The sequence below is a fragment of the Daphnia magna genome, linkage group LG1 (genome assembly GCF_020631705.1).
Source record: "Daphnia magna isolate NIES linkage group LG1, ASM2063170v1.1, whole genome shotgun sequence".
NCBI lineage: Eukaryota > Metazoa > Arthropoda > Branchiopoda > Diplostraca > Daphniidae > Daphnia > Daphnia magna.
In genome coordinates, this window is record NC_059182.1 from 2,788,134 (window position 1) to 2,801,729 (window position 13,596).

Genomic DNA, 13,596 nt, shown 5'->3' on the forward strand with positions numbered 1-13,596 from the left:
TGGTGCCCGGTAGCGGCTTGATGTAAAGAACCGGAGTGGGTTTGATCTTTGTGGATGAGTCCCAAGGCAGACGGACAGTCAATGGGCGGGCGATTTCATTTGCAGAAACGGCCTTTCCAGAGCTGGGTTTCTTATAGTGTGGTTTGATTTGCACAGCAGCCGGTACATTTGGCGCTTTCGAGCTGCCAGGTCTCCGGTGGTCGACGACGCTTTTCACGTGGGCGAATTCTTTTTTGGAGCCGGGAAGTTTTCGAATTGTCGAATTCATTTTGCAAAGAACTTATTTTGTTTTTGCTTTGAATTGATTCAAAATCACGAAAAGTATGCGAAATTGGACGCAGACTTATATCCAAAATCGATTCATGACATGAACTGACGTATCCAATCTATCGGTTTATTTCCATTTTTAAAATTATTTCCGGGATGAAAATGTTGTAAGTTTTAACGAAATATGAAAGTTTACATATTCAAAAACGATATTCAATCATTTTTAAACTTAAAATTTAATTCGAAAATATATTTATCCACGAAATAACGTCGCCGAGCGTCTACACTGACGCACGCCCATATGGGAATAGCGTATAGTTCTGTTCCATGAAAAATTAAGATTTAAATTAGATTGGATCGCAATTTGTATGCAGTAAAGGTGAGAAGGGCCAATTGCTTGTGAAGGGGAAAGAAAAAAAAATGAGAAAATGGGGGAGAAAAAATGAATTTATAATTTTTTTTTTCGAAGTACTCCGCCGAGCCCCGTGAATAATGCCCCCAATGACTGGAACCACATGACCAGGCGGTTAAAGCACCGGCTACAAAACAACGTGCCGTACAGGTTGAAAGGTCAATCAAGAGAAAGAGAAAGAATACGTATATATTCTTATCGACGTTGTATACGGTCCTCGTAGTAATCTCGTCGGGATATAAGTCGTGATGGCCTGAATCGATAATCAATTCCACGTCGGGTGATTTACCTATTCTGAAGGGCGAAAGGGATTTATCTTCCGTTTTCACGCCGATTTCTCTTTTCCCTTCGCACGGACCCATCATCTTTTCTAATTCAATTCTTGTAGAAAGGGAAAAGCAACAAAGAAAGAACGAAAAAGAAAAAAGAAAAGAAAAATCTTGAAGTACGCGCACACCTTGATGGTATGCAAAAAGCCTCTTTTGAATTTCCAACCGTTAAAGGTTGCCATAAATTAAGCGGCATCATCACCATAACAAGGCGGTCCTGCTCGGCATCTTGCGTTACGTCGGCGGGATGAGATCATATTTCATTGAAGCTTCGATAAAAAGCTAGGAAGTGTAAGCTGTACAAGTTTTCTCTTTTTATTTTGTTTATATATATATATATATTTTTTTCTGTATAAATGTTTTTACCAAAGGCCTTTATAACCTCGAATGAGATTAACTCTATCGCTTTTCCGCAGCGACACAATAGTTGTGCAGCAGTGAAGCTTGTCTCCTTTTCATACTAAACGCAGTAAAGCTTTTGGAAATATAACGTCTCTCCCGTAGCTTAGACCTCTATTCCTTCTTTTGAGAAAGGAAACCGAATGAGAAGAGTTTCTTTTAGTTTCTCTCTGAATTTGAGGAAAATACATGTTTGTCAAAACGGTGTCAGATCTATGCTTACACCTAGCGGCCAATATATGAACTAGATGGCGTTGCCATACGATGGCGCCAACCGCACGTTGACTTGTGAAAGCAAATCTTTGTCCATTAAAAATTATACTCGAAGTGCTTCTGACTGTTGACAATCCACATTGATTACTTGGAAAGGCTAACTGACCTTCATCATGGTATTTGTTGTTCAAATGTTATTTTGATTACGTATTTCTAGTGTAAATTTTTCTCTCGTGATAGCCTCCCAAAAGTCCCAGAACTGCACAAGTTAAAGGAGACATTCGAAACTTTTTCACGTCGATCTCCTCAAAAACATCCACGTCCAAATCACCTGGATCTGCTCCAGCTTCAAAGGAAGAAGATGGTGGCAAGAGGAAGAAGAAGGCTATGGTTCTTGTTGACTCTACAGATTCAGAATCAGAAGCACCGTCTCGGTCATCTGTGTCCACCAAGAAGTCAAAATTGGATGAAAAACCAAAGAAGGAAAGTGCTGCCACCACAAAACCCAAAATGAAAACTTCGATACCTGAAACCCCACTGCAACCTGTTGACATCAGCTCAGTGTTTGGCAGTAAGCCTATCAAAAGGGAAGTCCCAGAGAAAAGGAAACGAACAGTCATTGAAGACCATGATGATGAAGATTTTGAAGCCACTCTGCAGCAGTTGGATGAAGCCCCATTAACTAAAAAATCAAAAGTACTTGAAAATAGTACAAGCACAAAGAGAAAACCTGATTCTCCAGCAAAAAAGGAAAAAACCAAGTCTCCTGTGAAAGAGGGGAAATCCAAGTCTCCTGCAAAAGAGGAGAAGAACAAACCGTCTGCTAGTCCTCCTTCCAGAAATGGGAAAAAGTCTTCAAAAGAATCGACGAGAGTAGAAATGAAAAAGGAAACGGTATCAGACAAGAAGAGGAAAACTCGCGATGAAGCAGCAACTCCAAAAAAGAACACCCCTACAAAGGATGTCAAACAAAGTGAAGGAAGAGACAAAAGATCCAAAAAAGAGCTTGAAGAATTTGACTCTAATTCAAATGAAACTTCACCACCAAAGTCAAACAAAAAGATTAAGCCAGAGCCAACAGTCGTCAAAGAAACTCCCAAAAAAAGATCTGCAAGTCAAGATGATGATCCAGATGTCATAGACTCACCGGCCTTCGATGCAATCGAAAAACGGAAAGAAAAAGCTGAAAATTACAAGAGATTCCTGGCATCTCGTAGAGATGGGGGAGCGAAAAATCCCGGCAGTAAACCTATACCAGAGGTAATAACCTAGGAGATTGAGAGATTGCGGTATTGTTAATATGTTTCTATAAGGATGTTCTTATTTATTTTCTATTCCTTCAGGGAGCTCCTGGATGTCTGACGGGATTGACCATTGTCGTTACGGGCGTTTTGGAATCCTTACATCGTGAAGAGGCCGAAGGGCTTGTCAAGAAATATGGCGGCAAAGCGCCTAAAGCTGTCAGCAAGAATACGTCATATCTATTGGCCGGAGATGATGCGGGTCCCTCTAAGCTGGCGAAAGTAAGTCCTTCACCTGGTCCTTCACACACGATTTCAATGCATGCTGACAGACACAAGAGACAGACAGTTGCTCTGATTTCGAGAGCACATTCAACTGATCTTCTGGTTCATTTTTCGCCCATTCATTCTGAAGATGCGATGGCCTAGTTGGATGCTACTCACATTGTCGAATTCTGGGTTGGGAGGGACAGAACAATCGGCATTTCCACTCTATTCATATGGAGAAATGCGAGGCTACGTTTAATATTGATCTTGATGTGCTTTGAGGATGGATTTCACTCACGGATGCCTTTGTCTCTTGACGCACGCTCATTAGTAACTATTTAATGATTCTTTTTTGTTTCTGTATTATTCTTTACATTTCAGGCTCAAAGTATGAACGTGCCCATCATCAGCGAAGACGATTTTCTGAAAATGATTGGCACGAGGAAAGCGGCTCAAGGTTTAAGTTCTCCGGCCGCCAAAAAAGGACCCACTACACCGAAGAGTGTCCATAAAGCCACGACGTCCAAAAACATTAAATCGGAACCAGAGCCTCTCATAACTAGTGTTGCTACTCCAACCAAAAAAAGATCACCTGAAACCAAGAAAATCGATTCGAAACCAAAGGCTAGTAGCAGCACTACTCCATCCAAGAAGGTGGAAGCCGATCGCAAGCAGTCAGATGAAAGTGAAGGAAAGGATGAAGTCAAACTGCCTTGGGTCGACAAAATACAAACCAACCAACTTGAAACAAGTGATAGGTAAAAAAAAAACGGAAAGACCTTTTGAAAAATATTTGTGTTTTTTTACATTGGAATTGCAGGAATGCACGGAGACCGGAGCATTGCTAAAAAACTGCTTTACTGGTTGAAAAGCTGGTACGATAACCGCAGTAGTAGCAAGAAACTCACCAAACCTAGTAAGTGGGATTGGCTTCATTAATTTATACATCAAAGTCATGACACGTTAAAAGAAGAAGAAGAAAAAAATCAATGGATTAACTATATCCTTACAATTGCTTTTTGTGTGTAGGTCCCTGGTCGACCAATGACGATGGAGCCTACTTCAAAGCCGCTTTACTCTCCGGCTCACCTGGCATTGGTAACCGAGATTCTCCCTTTATTTAATTCTTTTATCTCTCTGTCCGCTAAATTGACATTCCGACCAGACCATAGGGTTATGTTCTTGCAAAAAGACACGTCATTATCACCCCCACCCCCATCACGACTTTGGGAATGTGACGCCATTTTAAGCGTGTCCAAACACTTTGTGCGTGGGTGGATGGTTTGGGGAGGAGATAATGAGGAATGTTGTTCCGGACTCGTGAACCGGAATGCTCCTAGCTACAGCCGTCCATGTTTTTTTTATTAAAGCCAGTGAAAGAGAGAGAATTTCTCCATTTATTTGGGTCGGCAGCCGTTCTTAGTATGCTCTCCTTTGCTCCTTATTGATTTTATTCCCCTCGGTTGTGTGTGTGCGTGTGTGTATGGGGCCCGTATTTTTTTTTTTTTTTTCCCTCTTGATTACCTCCAGCAACTCGCCACAGCTTCCTCCTCCCCACTATGTCCCCCCTTTAAGCCCCTCGGCTGCCTATAGACTGCTACTCTGTCCGTTTCTCATTTCTAATAACTTGCTTGGACAGCTGATGTTTCAGCTGCCGCCGTCCTTCCTCATCCGCCACCCCTTTTATTTATATATTGAGAGAGACAGAAGCTAAGCGCGTTTAATCAAGTCAATTCCACGTTTAATCGGCTGACGGGTCGTTGTCATTGTACGCGCAGGAGTCACGTTTCAATCGCATGCTTTTCGCTTTAGTCATCCGAGCTAAGCGTCTGACAAAAATGCTGCGAACATTTCAAACTGGGCAAGTCCCGTAGTCATCCGGCATTTGCAGATCGATACTCTTACCCGCCAGACACTTGATGGAATTGTTCATTAAAAATTGATTTTTTTTTCTTTCTTTTTTTTACAGGCAAAACTAACGACCGCCCATCTGACGGCCAAGGAGCTAGGCTACGATATTGTTGAAATGAACGCGTCGGATACGCGTAGCAAACGTCTGCTGCACGAGCACGTGCAGGAACTGATGTCATCTCAATCGTTGGCGACGTACGCTCACGGTTCAGCACAGATTCAAGGTGGCCGCAAGCGAGTGCTCATCATGGACGAAGTGGATGGCATGGCGGGTAATGAGGACCGCGGCGGTGTCCAGGAACTGATTGGTCTGATCAAAACATCGAAAATCCCAGTGATTTGCATATGCAATGACCGCCAGCATCCGAAAATCCGGAGCTTGGCCAATTATTGTTATGATCTCAAATTCAGTAAGCCGAGGCTGGAGCAAATTCGAGGCGCCATGATGAGCATTTGCTATAAGGAAGGCATCAGCTTGAAACCTGAAGCTCTCGATGAGATCATCATAGGGGGCCAATCAGGATGTCCGCCAAATTCTCCACCACTTGTCGATGCTGGCCTCCGACAAGAGCGTGTCCAACGAGAAGGCCAAACTAGAAGCGTCCAAGAGCAAAAAGGACATGAAATTGGGTCCTTGGGAAGTCGTCAAGAAAGTATTCTCCGCCGAAGAGCATCGCGGAATGAGCATCCATGACAAGACGGGCCTCTTCTTTCAAGATTACAGTTTCGGTCCGTTGTTTGTCCAGGAGAATTACCCGTACGTGGTGCCTCATGCGGCTAAAGGCAACGCTATCAAGACGTTGGACCTGTTAGGACGTACGGCTCACTGCATGTCTCAGACGGACCTGATTGAAAAGGTTATCCGCTCGCAGAATGCGTGGAGTCTGCTGCCCGTCGAAGCTGTTTTTGCCAGCGTCGTGCCCGGTCAGCTGATGGAAGGTTTCATCAGTTCTCAGGTCGCGTTTCCCAGCTGGTTGGGCAAGAATTCCCGTACTAACAAAATGGACCGTCTGTTGCAAGAGCTTCAGATGCACATGCGCCTTAAAATCTGCGGATCGAAGCGGGCCGTCAACCTGGACTACCTACCACACGTTCTCAACTCGATCGTCGGACCTTTGAAGCGATCGGGAGCCGACGGGGTCGCTGAGGCTATCAGCGCCATGGAAAGTTATGATCTGATGAGAGAGGATCTCGACTCGCTCCTTGAGCTCGCTCAATGGCCTCACAAACCCGACATCATGGCCGGTAAATATGATATCAAAAATCAAGTCACAATAGAGGTTCTCTTCTTTCCTTTTGATCTTGATACATTTTCCCTTTTTCTTTTTTCAAAATCTTAACTGCAACAAATTTGGGTGGACGATCCGATGGTTGAATGTTTTCATATATATATTTTTTTCTTCTTTTATATATTTAACACACACACAAAAAAAAGGAAGAGATATAAAAGCCAAAGGGCTCCCAAGTGGCTCGCTCAGCTTGTGCTTGTACCTCTCCACTCTCTTTCGCCGTGTTCAGAGTAAAAAAAAAAAAGCTCCTTTTTTCTTTCCACTTTCTCTCAGTTGAGCATTGCTGGTGGCTATGCACTGACCCCATCAGCCCGATTGGAATATTTGATCTTTTTTTTTTTAGCGAGGCTGATTCGTTTCTGATGTAGCTAGTCTAAACCCTACAAGATATATAGATTTAAAAAAAAACAGCAACTGTTTCAAGTAGAGTGGTCCCATGTTTTTTCTTTGTCTATTGTATCGATGTGTTGATGTCGTGGGATTTATCTTTTTAAGAGTCGAGCGATTTGAATTTTTAAATTTATTATTATTTTTTTAAAACCAGGAATCGAAGGTAAAGTGAAGGCGGCCTTTACTCGAGCCTACAACAAGGAGGGCCACATGACGCCGTATGCCGTCGTCCAAGTGAAGAAAGGACGATCGAAAGACACAGCCGATGATCAAGAAGCCCTCGTAGATGAGGAGGGATTGGCCGAGGAGGACGACGATGAGGAACAGAGCGAAGATCCATCGCTTGGACGCGATGATCAAAGTGAAGAAGGAAACGAAAAAGACGGCCGCAGCAGCAGTAACGGGTAAGAAAAAAGCTCCATCTGCCACCAGAGGTCGAGGTGGAGGCAGTCGAGGAGGACGCAAGAAAGCTGCTGAATAATTGACCGTGTGTTCTTTGCGCCAGTGAGAACTCGGCTGTGTGTTTTTTGGCGGAGGGGGAGGGAGGAAGAGAGAGAGAGACTGCTACTGCTGGCATATTGCATCCTTAATGAAACTTGGCTCTCAATCTAATGGGACGCAGATGGGGGGAAACACACACACAAAACTTAACCATTACTCTCCAGAGGGAGTAGCAGGGGGGTCTCTCTCTCTCATAGCAAAAGACTATTTGCTGCTTTTGGGGGGGATGAGTTAGGAAATAACGGGGGAGAGGAGATTACGCAGCACACGGGCTGTTAAAAAGACGAGGCTAACGCTAGACTCGCCCCCCCTTTCCTACTATATTTTATAGTTGGCTGTTGATTGGGTCAATACCTTTCTACCGTCGTGTGTCCCGTGCCTTTTGTTTCGATTTTTTTTCAGTTGGAATTGTAGATGGCGAAATTAAGAGCCTCGTAGTAGAAATTTCATGGAATCATTGGCTCTAATTTTCCATTTTCTTTTTGTTTTCATAATGTTGTAAAATAATGAGCTGAACAAACAACAAGTTTTCCTTTTGCATTAACGTATGTAAAGCCGCGTGACGAAGCGTTTTAGACTGAACATTATTCAACATTTAAAACGTTTTCATGGAACCCTGTCTAGAACTGTATTGTGATCTTGTTTTTGTACTATTTCGTCTGGAATAATATTCCAAACGAAATATATAAAAAAAAAAAACAAGGCGAGAAAAGGTATTAATGTCACATATCGGCTCTCAGATGTGCTTCATCGCAACGCCTGGCTTGCATATTGCATCGTGAGTACAGTGGGTGTGTACGCGACAGTCCTAAAGTATTATATTATACAACATATATCTACGGAATGTAGCAATCCCCCCCCCCTTTTTTTTCTTCTTCCTCTGATGCTCATATCCCGAAAGAAAGAAGAAGAAGAAAAAAAGGCAGCACAGGAAGCATTTGAATTTATGGAACTCTTTCTGGTGACGTGGGAGGAGATCTAAGCAAACAAAACACGGTATATAATGATATAGTATATAAAGTTCTATCTACGCACACGGAATTCGAGAGAGAGAGAGAGAGAGAAAAAAAAAATGAAGAGACCTTAAACGCGAAACGTTGTCATATTCGGACGGATGGCAAAACTAATGAAAAGTTTCGCTTTTACTTGGAAGAGTTTTGTGGCCCATGGTCCCAAAAAAACTCTATATATATATACCCAGTCTGTATATCTCTGCTGCTATTACTTACTACACGGGAGTATATAGGGAGGGCCCCTTGTATAGACAACGCCAAAGAGCCACCTAATCCAATAGACGCAGAGACCTCTTCAATATGACGGACGTGTGTGGTTGGGATGTGTGCATCTGTAGGAGAAAGGAAAAAGAAGAAGAAGAAAATTGATTTGGAACATAAGAGGACGCCCTCGTTGAGGTATATTGCTCTATATATACGTCCAATTACGTTTTACCTTATGTTCGTTTGATGTTGTTTGCTATAAAAAGGAAAACACTATTGGTTCCTCTTCTCTCTAGGATACATAACGTTTGGCGAGGCGGATGAATTATCAAAATACTAATCCTTGATCATTCTGGATGACGACTGTTTTTCCACGCAAAAGTTGATTGCGTCAGCATCGATTTCCAGGTAACTCCTCCTGGACGATCCTTTCTTACAAGAAAAAATATAAAGCCATGGGTAACTTTGTTGAAAAAATAGCATCCAGTAGTGACACGTGGATGTTTCAACTAAATTTAGTAGCTATTCTTACGGTAGACACATCCATCTCCTGGCCCAAAGAGTGGTCCCCTTTTTTTTTTTTTCTTTTATAGGCTGTTGCCGTGTAGCGTGAAATAGACACGGGGATACATGCGAAAACAAGGCGCCACACAACGTCCCCCTTTATCCCGGTTATTGATTTATATGAGCATACACGTAACAGACGGAGATGCCTGTGTGAGAAACGGAAGCTGGATTAGTGGTAGTACAACAGAGAGAGGGTGTGGCATTCCAAATGATTCCTCCAAGTCTCTCAACTCCTTTTTTTTCTTTTTTATCGTTGGCAATCGTCTCATCTAATAACGACTAGCTCCTCCCACATTTCAATCGAATTCGGTTCGTTAAGTATTAAAGTTTGAAAAAGAAATGCTTTTAACGAAATTTTTTACGATTGAATTATTGCATCAAACAGATTTTCTAAAGACATATTCTTTTTCTCGGTTTTGTTGTTTACAACAACAGGGAAAGAAAGCCCGCGGGTCACGCCGATCTGCGCCGACTCCGGTTACGACCCTTGCAACCCTCCTTCGGTTCGAAATACATTTTACTTGGTATAAAGCAGTATAAAAGTATATAAATCTCATGTCTCGAGCTGAGTATAGACAGGCGGGAGGATGGGGTTTGAACGTTGAGAGGGGGACTGCTGCTGCACGCCGAAAGATAGAAACTCTTCAAAAGCCGAGCCCATCAAAAATGAAATGTAAATGAAACAAGGATCGACGGAGCGAAATACTTTTTACATCGTCACACACACACACACAAAAGTATTTATTTATTTATTTTGTTTTGTTTTTTATTTTTTTAGAAAGAAAAAAAAATGTTGGATTGTGTACACGTACAGAGGTTGACGCCGTAAAGATGTCAATCTTCAATGGCAGGGGAAAATATATTGAATTTGGGTAGGGCGTTGCACGTGTCGTATACATATATAGCGGGCAGGGAAGTTATTCAATCGAAGCGGTGCCGCAGCTCCTGTTTTGGATTTAAAAAAAACAACTGTTTGTTTTTGTTTTTTTCTTTTTAAAATTCGGAAAGACACGTACGATTCTCTTGGCTGTCTGGCTCCATTTAAATAGTCGCATAATCTATTCGAGAAAAGAAAAATGTTTTGTTTTTGTTAAGAATAAAAAAAAAAAGAAGAAGAAGAAAAGATTAAATGCTGTTCTTTATCGATTTGAAATCATCCAGCGTCCAGGAACAAAGTTTTAAAAGAAGAAGAAAAGAAAAAGGGGGATATTTAAATTTGAGGCTGCTGTTATTATTACACAAGAAGCACGAAGCGAACCCAGTCAGGAGTATAATTGGATTCTCGACGCCGCCAGCAAAACGAAAGGATTTCCACACTCATTGATATAAATTTTTTTTTTTTTTTTCATTTTAATGGAAAACATTTTTTTTTTTTTCCTTTTTTCTACAGATTTTTTATTTTATGTTCGACACAAGGCATATTCGTCGGGGTGTCTTATTATGCAAGTCCATTTTCAAAGAAAAAAAGGATGTGCGGAATAAAGCTCCAAACAACTGAAAAGGCCCCCACAGCATCACGCACAAAAAGAAATGGACTACATACGTTTTTGAATTGATGCAAAGAGACACATTTTGTGTACGCTTTTTTCCCCGATGATAATGTCACATCTCTAGGAGCCCCTCTTTTTTTTTTTTTTTTAAACCAACAACCAATCCAAGCGGAAGCATCCTCACAGAGATTCTTGTCTTGTTTGCTACGTCTCCTGTTCAACCAAAAAAAGAGGAAAAAAAAAATCTTATATTCCGATGTACGTATAGATCACAATGGATGCCTGTATGTCGGTGATAGATCCGGGGACTGCAGACGCTCGGTCGACACGTTCATTTCCCGTATGCTGAAAAGCAAAAAGGTCGTAGCTCAGTATAACGTAGCCTACGTTCGTGACAAAAAAGGAGGGGTTAACGGACAATGGTGTACATGTGTAATCATAACTGGACAGACTTTCATTTCCGATCCGTTTAACTCGTATCTTTTGTTCTGCGCGTATTGAATGCCCTTTACATTGACATCATCATCTATTTTCTGATGTGGCACTAAATGCCCCTATACTTACTTTAGGTGACTTAAGAGAAGTACACACACAGTAATGTATAATGACGATTGTTATAAATGGGAACAAAAGAACGGTTTCAATGCAAAGAGGAGACGAGTATATAGGGGGCCGGTGTGTGTGTGTGTGTGCTGAGGATTAGATGGAATGAGAAGAGTGGCTAATTGAAACCACATGCTGCGTGCTGCTTAGCCCCACCCTTTATAGTTTCACGATGTTGCTGGATGCTGGACTTCGTATCGACGTTTTCTCGCTCTGCTTTTCAGCTTCTGCATCCTTTTTCTATCAACAAGAGGCTTTTACGTTCAGACGATGATAGTTCTTTGAGATTATGTGCCTTCGCCATAGTTCAGACGGCAACAACAATGGCCGCATTCATGCATCGATCCGTCAGCAATGAAAAAAAAAAATCGTTTTTAATTTTTTTTTCTTCTGTGAAGGGTTGCTGGTTATATGGATTTCAATGCTTCGATATTGAAAAGAAATAAGAGATTTTTTTTTTTCTTTTCCTTTTCTACCCACATCCAGTGAACAAAAGTTCAATGGTCGTTTCAGACCGAAAAATGTAAACACTTGATGATTTCCACCCACACAGACTGTGTAGGACAAGCTGGGAGAATTGTATTGACATTTTTTTTCTTGAAAGAGGCGTGTCATTTCTGTAAATGTACGCATCATTTCGGGAATTGCATGTACGTAATGGGTTTATTATGTATTTTTATGTGTATCACCGGTTCCCCAGTCAAATATATCAAGATCTGGAGCTATAAATCAGCGACTGCACTTCCACCCCTTTCACACATGGAACACCAGAGAATCCCCCCTTCCCTATATGACGTCATCGTGCATGACGATGAACGATATCGAGGCACGTAACTTTTCCTTTTTCCTCTCTTTTAGTCCCGTAAACTTTTTTTTTTTTTTGCTCGGGATGGTTTGCTGTATAGGCTTTATAGCTGTATGGACAAAACAGGGACGGGGGGAGCCAGCTGTTTCTTTCGGCTCATTTGCCTAAGCCTCGCCCCAACACACTTGGAATAGAGACTCATTTCTTTACTTCTTTCGATCTCTTGAAAAATATACATGTCTGTCGTGTTCGAGAGTTTTGTTTTTTTTCGAAAAGAGAGAGTTGAAAGATTCTATGCGTTGGCTGGCAACGTCGTCTGATCTTTTCAGCATATCTAAAAAAAATAATAATAAAAAAAAATAAATAGAAAATGTATGTTCTTGAAAATGTCGGAAAAAAGGATCTCTTATCAGTTATCACCAACCACCACCGCCTCGCCCCATTTTTTTCCTCGGCCGGGATCAAATGCTGGCCAATACTATGGCACTGGCATGTATGTGCACTGGAGCAGCCATTTTCCCCCCCTATGAGGTTTAGTTGTATAGACGTCGACTGTTTGAAATGTGAACTTTATTCCTTTTCTTATGGGCTATTGGGTGAACTTGATCATCATAACATTCAAGTTGCCCATACACGGTATATTTTCAAAGGTTACTTACTTGGTTCACCAACTGGTTATGCCTTTGCTCAACCTGGTGTGTGTGCGTGGAAAGCAGCACTGCCAAACGTGTTAAAATTTTTTAATCTGAATTTAATCTTCTCGGTATTACCACTTGCTTCAATTCTGGGTAGCTGCTTATTACGTGCGAGGGTTCGTGAAATACGTAAGAGCTTTCATCTTTCTTTTCTACTACTTGACAACAAGTTGCTCTTTAGAATCCACTGAATAATAATAACGTCTGCTAGCACTCTCAACCGCATGGCTGAACGCACTCCGATTCGCCCGTTGTTACTAATCAATTACCATTCCACTTCGTTCGCCGACGTTTAAACAATTTACTATAGTAGTTGCACACAAAAGTGAACGACATTTAAAACATAGTACATTTTTTTTTTTGTTCTTACAGGGAAATCCGCTAGGGAAACATGTGCAACTCCTTGGAGTAAAAGAGTGTAGTCGAAGGGGATTTGTTGATAAGAAACAAAAATAAAAGGGGAACAAAATAGTGTTCGTGTATATTTAGAAAATTGTGAAGGCCCCGACACATGAAGTTGTTCATCGTTTTTATCGCATTTACTGTGTGCATCTTCGTCGGTTGTCAAGTGATGAAAAATGTCGACAGCCTAGGGGCACTTGTCGGCAGATAAAGATAAACACACATTTTCACATATCTTCAAATTGCCATAGGAAACTTCCAGTTGTAATAAATGCAATATGGAAGAACATGGTGAATTCATTAAAAATAAAATTACCACTATACGCCCCCTTCGACTAACAGCCAACAGAACCATATCGTCTTATTGTAAGCACTCACACATCTATTCTAATTGATTAATTTTACCCTAGACAACAACTGGAGGCTGGCACATGTTTTTGACCGCGTTTTTGGTGATTGTCCAGGACATACCCTCCATTGCGCATGTGCAGTTTAAGGGCAACCAATCTATTTCATTAAATTCTATTTCTTTTTTCCCCTGGTCCTTCTAAAGTCGTTTGGATTGTTGGAAAGTGGCAGCCATTTGTATTTCAATTGT

The 13,596-nt window shown here is 41.5% G+C and overlaps 1 protein-coding gene and 1 long non-coding RNA gene across 3 annotated transcripts; one reads left to right on the forward strand and one right to left on the reverse strand.

The window, feature by feature from the left end:
- Positions 1–1,468: 1,468 nt before the first annotated feature.
- Positions 1,469–8,277, forward strand: LOC116915637 (replication factor C subunit 1). Its single transcript, XM_045175990.1, is given in 11 exon segments — positions 1,469–1,796; positions 1,861–2,880; positions 2,964–3,143; positions 3,510–3,851; positions 3,853–3,886; positions 3,949–4,044; positions 4,158–4,227; positions 5,100–5,547; positions 5,549–6,284; positions 6,873–7,051; positions 7,053–8,277. Coding segments are annotated over 11 exon segments (3,255 nt in total). The 5' UTR covers positions 1,469–1,793; the 3' UTR covers positions 7,200–8,277.
- A 1,466-nt stretch (positions 8,278–9,743) lies between these two features.
- LOC116915643 lies at positions 9,744–13,367 on the reverse strand. 2 transcript variants are annotated; one of them, XR_006648773.1, is made up of 3 exons: positions 10,547–13,367; positions 10,020–10,061; positions 9,744–9,948 (listed from the first exon to the last, which is right to left on the reverse strand). It is a non-coding gene; the product is annotated as an uncharacterized LOC116915643 (long non-coding RNA). The 2 variants fall into 2 exon arrangements; XR_006648774.1 differs by having other exon boundaries at positions 10,020–13,367.
- Between the last annotated feature and the right edge of the window lie 229 nt (positions 13,368–13,596).